Here is a 9,338-nt window from a genome sequence, read left to right on the forward strand (position 1 = left end):
CACTGCTGAGGGGAGCAGTGGGCGGGTCAGGAGAGGCCTGCCACACCATGTGGTCACCGGTCACCTCCGGGGCAGGCGGGAATTGAACTCATGCGGAAGCGGCTTTAGATTCTCAGTGCTGTGCTTTAACCCGCTGCGCCACCAGGGAGGGCCTATTTTGAGCTTTTTAATGCTATTATCTCAGTGGCATTTTAAAATTTCAATTGTTCATTGTTGGTGTACACAAATACACTTATTCTTTGTATATTAATCTTATATCCTGTGATTCTATTAAATTCAGGATTGTTATTTTTTGTAGATTCTTTGAGATTTTCTATATAAAAATCATGATTGACTAAATAAAAACAGTTTCACTTCTTCCTTTCAAATCTATATGCTCTTAATTTCCCTTTCTTCCTTGTATCACTAAAGTAGCAACTCCAATTACAAAAGTGAAACAGTGGTGGAGATAAAACACCCTGCCTGTGTTTCCTGATCTTCAAAGGAAAGCATTAAGTTTTCTTCCATTAAGTATTATATCCACTATAGGTTACACAGATACCTTTACCTTTTATCAGGTTAAGAAAGCTCCCTGCCAGACTTGAGTTTTGATTATGAATGGATACTGAATTTTGTCAAATGCTTTTCCTGAACCTGTTGTCAATGTCAATGTTTTTGTTGCTGTTGTTGACAGGGTTTATCACACTGACTTATTTTCAAATGTGGAAATAATCCTGCATTTTGCGATAAACCCAACTGTATTATAATGTACTAATTATCCTTTCAAAAAATTGTTAGATTTAATTTGCTTATAATTTGCTATAGTTTCAATCTATGTTGTACTGTATCTAGTATTGTATCATTGTATCAGTATGTAGTTTTATTGTAATACCATTATTTCATTTTGGTAACTAAATGTTTAATTTTGACAGCAAATGTTCAAGTGAATATTGATAAACTGAAAATAAATAAGCATTGACATTTAACTTCTGATTATTATAAACATAATGAAAATCCATTGGCTACTGATATGAAAGAAACCAAATCTGTAATCCTACCAATGGTACAGCTTTTCTACATTTAAGTATCACCCACCATTCATATTCATTAGCCTATCTCCCTTTTGCTTCTTATTTTCTATGTCATTAAAAACTTAGCATCTGGGCCCTCCCTGGTGGTGCAACGTATAAGGACACAGCACTACAAGCTAGCCACAGCCTCTTCAGTGTGAGTTTGATCCCCCACCCTGGAGGTGATCCACATGGTGTGGCAGGCCTCCACTGACCTACCCTCATCGTAGATTGGCCTATTCTGTTCCCCACTCTGTCTCTGGAGAATCCTCTTACCACCCCTGCACTTCTGGCCTATACCCCAGTTTTGTATGCATAAATAAATAAACCTTAAAAAAAAAAAACTTAGCATCCTTTTAAAAAGGCATTCCCATTGTTAGAGAAAAAAAATACTCTGATATTTTTTATTATATAAAACACTATAAAAATCTGAGTATTAAAAGTGTCCTAGTATTGCAATAATTAGGTCATAGTGATAATGAAAAAGGTTTTGGTCCAAAAGCATAAATCTGAGTTCTTCAAGTTTGGCTCAATTATTCTCCCATAAGATTGTTTCAAATGTATTGAAGATGCCCACTTCAAATTCCAGTGGGAATTCCTTTTTTAAAATGTGAAATGTCTTGGCAAATTTGATATTGTAATTTTAGTCTGTATTTCTTCTAGCATTAGCAGCGAGGTCAAAGTTTTATTAAAGTTGGTGAGTCATTTTTTCTCTTCTGAATTGTTTGTTCATGTCTTACAGTTTCTTTTCTACTGAGCTGTTACTGTTTCCCATATTTGTTTGAACTTTTTATGTATTTAAGCTAGAAAGCCTTAATTTTCTTCATTATTATTTTTCAGATTTGATAGCTATTGACAATATTTTGACATTTAAGAATTAGTTACAAATAACAAGCAGAAACAGTATTTCAAAACTTTAAATGATAAGACTAAACTATGGTCACAAATTAGCTCAAATATTTATACATTATCACTTTCCCTAAATTATCATAATTTAAATGTTGATAAAGTAAAAATAAATGAATGTCTTTAAAGGAACAAGGCTGTAGTATTCGGATGCACAAAGATATTATTTAATATAATAAAGATTTTAATTTTGTTGTTGATAATGTAACTATTAGCTAGAGTTTACCACCGTATGTGTCAGGCACTATACTATTACAGATACCATGTAGTACACTTCATTTTAAACAAAGGGTTCTTGTTTTTTTTTTTTTTTTTTTTTTTTTTTCCCATAGATGAACTCAGGTATAGGCCAGAGCTGTACAAAGGGTGAGAGGATTAACCAGAGACAGTGGGAAGCAGAACAGGTGGATTTACTGAATTATTCTGCTAAGGGAAGCAGAGACCCAGATGGGGGACGTCTGCTGTGCCTATATGTAGGTTAGCTCCCTGGCCAAGGGCCAAACTCATGTTATAGAGGTGATGGCCCTGAGACCTAACCCTCAGGCCATCAGGGAAGCCCCTTAAGCAAAGTACTCTTAAGATAGGTATTTTTAATCCCTTGTCCTAAATAAATGAGAAAACTGAGCTTTAAACATATCACATGATCACAACATTTTAAAAGTTCTTTGTTTCTTTATTTGCGTTATGGTAAGGAGTTCTATCATAATGAAAATTTAGAAATCACCAACTTTACAATAACTGAAGGGAAAAAAGCATGGAAAGAGAGCAGAAACATTTTTTTCACTTCAAGCAAAATATCCAAGGTCATTACTGGGGGTGGGGGAGAGGCTTTACTTGTAATAGCTGAATGTAAGTAACTCAAAAAGTCCAAAAGAAATTTGTTAATGATGCTGAAACAACTGTTGACACTGTACTCCTATATTATTTAGTCAGCACTGTTTAAGTAGTTTCTACATATTACATCATTTAATCTTCTGCAAAACCCCGAGTTATGTATTAACTATCTTTATTTTACAGATGAGGAAAGACAAGCACAAAAAATTAATTTGTCCATGATCACATTCATCATTAATTGGCAGGGTCACAACTGGAATGGAGGATTTGCTCTTGACCTTAACTACCTTACAGTCTCCATAATTATCAGTTTTAAGTTATTAAAAATAATAAATCACCAAAAAACAAAAAGGCATTTATAAATTTAATCCAAAAGTTAACAAAACTAAATACAAATGCTTTTCATTAGTGAAACAGGCACATGTGCACATTAAATACAGACTAAACGAGGGAGACAACATAAGTAGTGTCTGAGATATGTGGTATAATTATAGACTAAAAAAATTTATCTTTCATTTGTAGTATTTTAAAGTTGACTTAATAGATACTTTAAGTTCATACATTTACCATTTTGTTTATACTTTTACACTACTGCTGCAAAAATGAAGACTGGGTTTCCAACCTATTCAAGAATGTTTACTTCCACCTCCATGCCTTGTGATAACAGTGCAGTTTCTTAGTAAACAAGAGCATCACAAAATTAATGATTTAAATACAAGTCTACTTACATTTGGAAAATAGCAATATATAAATACCTTATCCTACAGTCACATTATGAGTTTAAGAATCTCTTCAAATTTCTCTGAAGTACACCCCAGGGTTTACCAAGAGCCCACAGGATAGAAAGAAACTGAACTTCATAGAATTTAAAAAACATGCTATGTATAGTCACATTTAGGTAGTTCTGCATTTAAAAATGGATTGCTATGTGATCTGTATTTCACATTTTCTTAAGTTATACCCCTATGAATGAAATTGAAAATCTGCAACTTAATTTGAAGTGTTCAAATACAGAGAGTCCAATTTAAAGGCATTTTCCATTGAATTCTTTTTGCTAAATCTATTCAGTCCTTGAATTATTAGTTTTGAAATCCTGTGATTCCATCTATCACCTCTGCTGAAATGGCACAGACTTTATTTGGCAGCTGTTCTCTTGGGAGTGACCATGAAACTTACTCTAACTCTGTTCTTTAAAGTTTGAACCAGGGATCCTGCCCAGTGGCACAATGGGTTAAAGTGCAGCCACTTCAGCATGAGTTCTACTCCTGGCTAGGGAGGTGGCCCACATGGTGCAGCAGACCTCGCCTATCTTGCCCGCTGCTCCCCTCAGCAGTATACTCTGTCAATCTGCCTGCTCTGCTCTCCACTCTGTCTATGGTGAATCCTCTCTTGCCCCTAAACATCTAGCCTGACCCCCAGTTCTGTATGCATAAATAAATAAATCTTTAAAAAAAAAATAATAAAGTTCAGATCCAATCAATTTTAAGGAATCTCTCATCTGTCTGTGGGTCCTCATTTTAAGGATCCTTTCATTTCAGTCACCAAATTCATGGTCAATCTGTTTTTAATAATTATTCTGTTATAGATCTTTCAGTTTTTGAAAATATTACCTTAATTGTAGCATCCTCGGAAGCAGAGACCATAACACTGAACACAGGATGGAAAATGACTCGAGTGACTGGACTCCTATGACCACTCAATGCATATTTTTCTGGTGGACGAGGAATCCATTCTTTTGGGTCTCGTTTCTGACCAAGAGGTCCACCCGACGTAAACTCTTCTTTTGCTTCATTTAGCTTTGATTCTAATTCCATAACCTTGAGAAGGAACACACAGGTATGTACAGACAGATTCCAATAAAAAATAGCATATCTGGGTTTTTGTCTTTGTTTTTAAACACAGCCTGTACTTGCTCTATATGCAGGATACTTGGAAAAATGGTCAGTGATTTACAAATCATTTGTCCCAGATTTAACTGAAAATGATCTGTATTACTTCACCACCAAACTTTAGTAGTGTGACAAAACTGAACATTGAGAAATATTCAGTTATTATAATTAGTATAATTATGTCTTAACTATTTAACTCAAAGAGAAGTTCCTTTTCTTTGGATCGATTTGTATCTACTATTAGAGGAAAAGCACTGTACCTATGTGGGCCCCTCTTAGGAAATTCTTTTCAAATCGTAATTTGTATTTACATGCTTATAACAAAAACATTCAAATAAAAGTTCATATTTATTGAGCATCTATATTCTAGGCACTTTTTAAGTTTTTTAAAATAGATTAATTCATGTTATAACAATGCTACTGGTTTAATTTTCCCTACTGAAAGTACAGATTTTAGGACCAGAGAACATTATTGCCTTTACTTTGCAGATAAAAGTAAAAGCACAGAGCTGAAAATGACTGATCTGAGAGCATCCTTTTAGTTCTCTTTTCCAACAACTTATAGGTTCCACGTACTCTTCTCATGGGAAATGTACAAATGAGTTCTTTCGGTATCAACTCCCTGAAGTCAGGGTTCTGTTGATTCGACCCAGCAGTTCCAGGGCTGCATGAGTTAGCAAAGAGTCCTGCCTAGGTAAGTTTTTTAAAACATGGAAATATACTTTTTATTTGCATGTTCAAGCTAAAATATAATTGATGCTGAAGAGAGTCAATATTTTAAGAAAATTCATCTGAGAACACTCGCAACAGAACTTTCAAGGGAAAAAAATTCAGTTACCTTCTTTTGTAATCTAATAACTGATGTCCATTTTTTTTCCAAAAGACCAGCATATTTTTTATCTAGTTCTTCATTCTAGAGGGAAAAAAATGAAAGCATTTTAAAAAATGGCTCAACTATGATATGATACGTCAAGTCACACAGCCTGTTCATCCCTAAACCTAAACATTACTTTAAAATCTGACTTAAAAAAAAAAAAAGGCGAAGACTTAAGTTCAATGCCTACCATAGTAACAATAAGATTGTGAATGACTAAGGTGACTGCTAATTACTGACACTTGTAATATACACTCACTAACTATGAATAATTATAAAAAGTCAAATATACCATATCTAGTTCAGCTTCCTTTTTAAAAACGGAATATGCCTCTTCATAGCCATTTGAACGAAGATAATCTGCTATAGCTCGATTTCTGAAAGAGAACAAACTCAAATTAACTACTAGCAAAATCTCATTTTCCATTTTGAATACTTTTTGTAATCTCCAAGATCTTAAGACACACTTTAAGGATAACCCCTTTAAATCATACAATTATTTCATACTTAAAGGAACCCTTCAAAAAGCAGTCTCTAAAAACATTTAGAACTGTCCTATTACTCTGGAGTTTGCAGTTATACATGCTTATAAACTATGGTCACCCAACAGACCAAGTTATGTCTTAAAACATTTGGTTTCCATTTGTGCGGTACCCACCAATTCTATTTGTATTACAACTAGCCTTCCCTTATTACTCATTAAGAGACACACAAGAATTAGAAATTAAAATTATTTTATAGAATAGTGTGGGGAGGGAAATGCACTGGACTATGGTGATGGCACAAGGGTGACTTGGTGATGGGAAATCCCCAGGGATTACAACTGAAATGGAAAAATGCACCAAATGATGTTAAAAAAAAAAAACTATTATATTATTAAAAAATTAATTTATAGAAAGAAAAATACTGATAAAATTGGCATCAATTAGGTGTTTGTTTGTTGTTGTTTTTTTTTTTATATAACAGCTAACCTTAAGCCAAAACAAGAGTGGGTGAAAAATAGGCACAAACTATCATCTTAGTACCATATTACAGAATGAGACATCAATCAGAATAATGAACATGAAAGTTAAAGTAGATGTGTTTTCATATTCTCCTTATATTATTTTTAAAAAATATTTTAAAAGAACAGTTCATTAGAAAAAGGAAAAAAAAAGAGGCACCAGCATACCCAGGTGGGACGATGAGCTGTCTCTTTAAAGTCCTTTAAAGAGAAAATGAGCTACCCCATATTAATGCAGCCTATTCGAATAACTCTCAAGTTCTTTAAGTCTTAAGGTCTACCATGATAAGAATAGTTGTTCACTTAGTTGGGTTTTTCTTTAAATTACTTTAAAGGTAATATATACACAAATCTAAACAAAATTTAAATATATAATACACAGTAAGTTTCCTTCCCACCACTGACCCTAAACTATTCCAACACTGAGGCAACCAGTCTAACGAGTGATTTTTCAAGTATTTTCCCAGATAATCTACTTATAAGCACACATCTGCATAGTCTTCCAGAGAGAGTCACTACTTGTTTTGAAAATAAACCTCAATGTGCATAGATTATCAGAAAAGTCATGACACATTTTTTGTTTTTCAAGCAAAAATGTGCCATGACTTTTATGACAACACAATATAATGTCCTATACATGCTACATAAATTCATTCAATCTAAATATCAGCAAAAGTTTGCTTCTTTCTTGTGATAATACATTCCATCATAGAGACATCTGCTGTAAATACTACAAACAATGCTGGTAAGATTATCCTTGCATAAATGCCAATGCTACTGCCAATATACTGCTTAAGGTAATATAAACATTAGTAATATTGAAGAACTGGTATGATTAAATGTTAATTCTATGCCATTTTAAAAACTAAGAAAAACTGAAGATAATAGGGAATTGAAGCAAAAACTCTTTACATAACAGGCCAATGATTAAAATGTAATAACTAGGAGGAGACTATGTTAATGCATAATATTTGTGAACATGGGGATTAAGAAAAGATAAAATCCTAACTGATGCCTTTAGTCCTTGTATGTTGTATCACATTACAGTCTGTACTTCACGGCCAGTTACACTAATGGATTCATTAAGAAGTTACACTAGGGCCCTCCCTGGTGGCACAGTAGGTTAAAGCACAGCACTAAGAAGCTAAAGCCACGTCAGCATGAGTTCAATCCCCGCCAGCCCTGGAGGAGGTGGCCCACATGACGCGGCAGATCTCTCTTGACCCGCCCGCTGCTCCCCTCAGCAGTGTACTTGGTCAATCTGCCTGTTCTGCTCCCCACTGTCTCTGGTGAATCCTCTTACCACCCCTGCGCCTCTGGCCTGTACCCCAGTTCTGTATGCATAAATAAATAAATCTTTGAAAAAAAAAAAAAGAAGTTACTCTAACTTGATTCATTAAGAAGTTATCCTTCTTTACAAAGAACTGAAATCTGGTGTTTTTTTTTTTAACTTCTACCAAATAATTCTATCTGGGCCTCCAAAATAACACAAGAAGCAATAGCTCTCTCAAAATAGCCCATCTAATATTTTGTGTTCTCAAGGCCTGTATCACAAACCCTCAACAAAAATACATTTCTCTTTAGTTAGAATATCCTGAATAATGAGAAACAAAGTAGTTAAAAGACACTTGTTTAGCCTGTTCTCTGCTTTATTTACTCTAGAAAAAACCAACAGCAAGCAAATAAAAGGGAAATATCAAGGGTAAACAATATATAATGTCAATATATAATGTTGTCAATATATAATGTTTCTACCTAGCTCCACTCCATGCAAGAGTCAAGTCCTAAAGCCTAAAATTTCGCTAAAATACATTTCAAACAGCTGACAATACTGAAGGTCATGTAACAGCTATACACATGTAATACACACACACACACACAAATTATAACAACTATGATTTTCATGGACTGTAAGAAAAAGATTTTTTCCAGATAAAAATATCAAAAGGAGAAAAACATAACTTTCTCCTTATTAAAAAAAAGCCCAATGCCCTTGAAATTATCATTACTAACCTTAAAGGATAGTCTTCTCATACCAAGTTCACCTCACCATGCATGGGTTTTATTTCTTTTTAAAAGATTTTTATTTATTTATGCATTCAGAACTGGGGTACAGGCCAGAGGTGCAGGGGCAGTGAGAGGATTTACAGAGTGAGAGTGGGGAGCAGAACAGGAAGGCCTGTCACACCATGTGGGTCACCTCCCTGGCCAGGTATCAAACTCGTGCTGCAGTAGCTGTGAACAACCTTACAATGCTGCGCTTTAACCCACTGCACTACTACTGAGGGCCCTATAGTGTGTCTTATCTTTAAAGGTTTAACTGACAATGATTTTAAAATACATTACTTGATCAGGGCCCTCCCTGCTGGCGCAATAGGTCAAAGCGCAGCACCGCAAGCTGGTGACAGCCCCTTCAGCATGAGTTCAATCCCTGCCCCAGAGGTAACCCATATGGTGTGGCAGACCTCTCCTGACCTGCCCGCTGATCCCCTCAGCAGTGTACTGCTTCGACCTGCCTGTTCTGCTCCACACTCTCTCTGGTGAAATCCTCTCACCACCCCTGCTCCTCTGGCCTGTGCCCCAGTTCTGTATGCATAAATTTAAAAAAAAAAGTTACTTGATCTAACAGTATATTTAGAAAGAGCCATTTTTTTTAATATTTTCTTTAAAGATTTTTTTTTTATTTGCGCATACAGAACTGGGGTACAGGCCAGAGGCTCAGGGGCGGTGAGAGGCTTCACCAGAGACAGAGTGGGGAACAGAACAGGCAGATCAACGAAGTA

At 35.0% G+C, this 9,338-nt stretch overlaps 1 protein-coding gene across 1 annotated transcript in view; it reads right to left on the reverse strand.

Moving 5' to 3' along the window:
* PAFAH1B1 (platelet-activating factor acetylhydrolase 1b, regulatory subunit 1 (45kDa)) overlaps window positions 1-9,338 on the reverse strand; it is a 67,065-nt gene that overhangs the window by 15,828 nt on the left and 41,899 nt on the right. Inside the window, exons 3-5 of the mRNA XM_004684781.2 lie at window positions 5,845-5,929; window positions 5,517-5,591; window positions 4,400-4,606 (exon numbers count right to left, since the gene is read on the reverse strand). Of these exons, the coding sequence (XP_004684838.1) occupies window positions 4,400-4,606; window positions 5,517-5,591; window positions 5,845-5,929 (367 nt within the window). The remainder of the gene's footprint in view (window positions 1-4,399; window positions 4,607-5,516; window positions 5,592-5,844; window positions 5,930-9,338) is intronic.

Source organism: Condylura cristata, unplaced genomic scaffold (genome assembly GCF_000260355.1).
Source record: "Condylura cristata isolate star-nosed mole 26May11 unplaced genomic scaffold, ConCri1.0 scaffold00017, whole genome shotgun sequence".
Classification (NCBI taxonomy): Eukaryota; Metazoa; Chordata; class Mammalia; order Eulipotyphla; family Talpidae; genus Condylura; species Condylura cristata.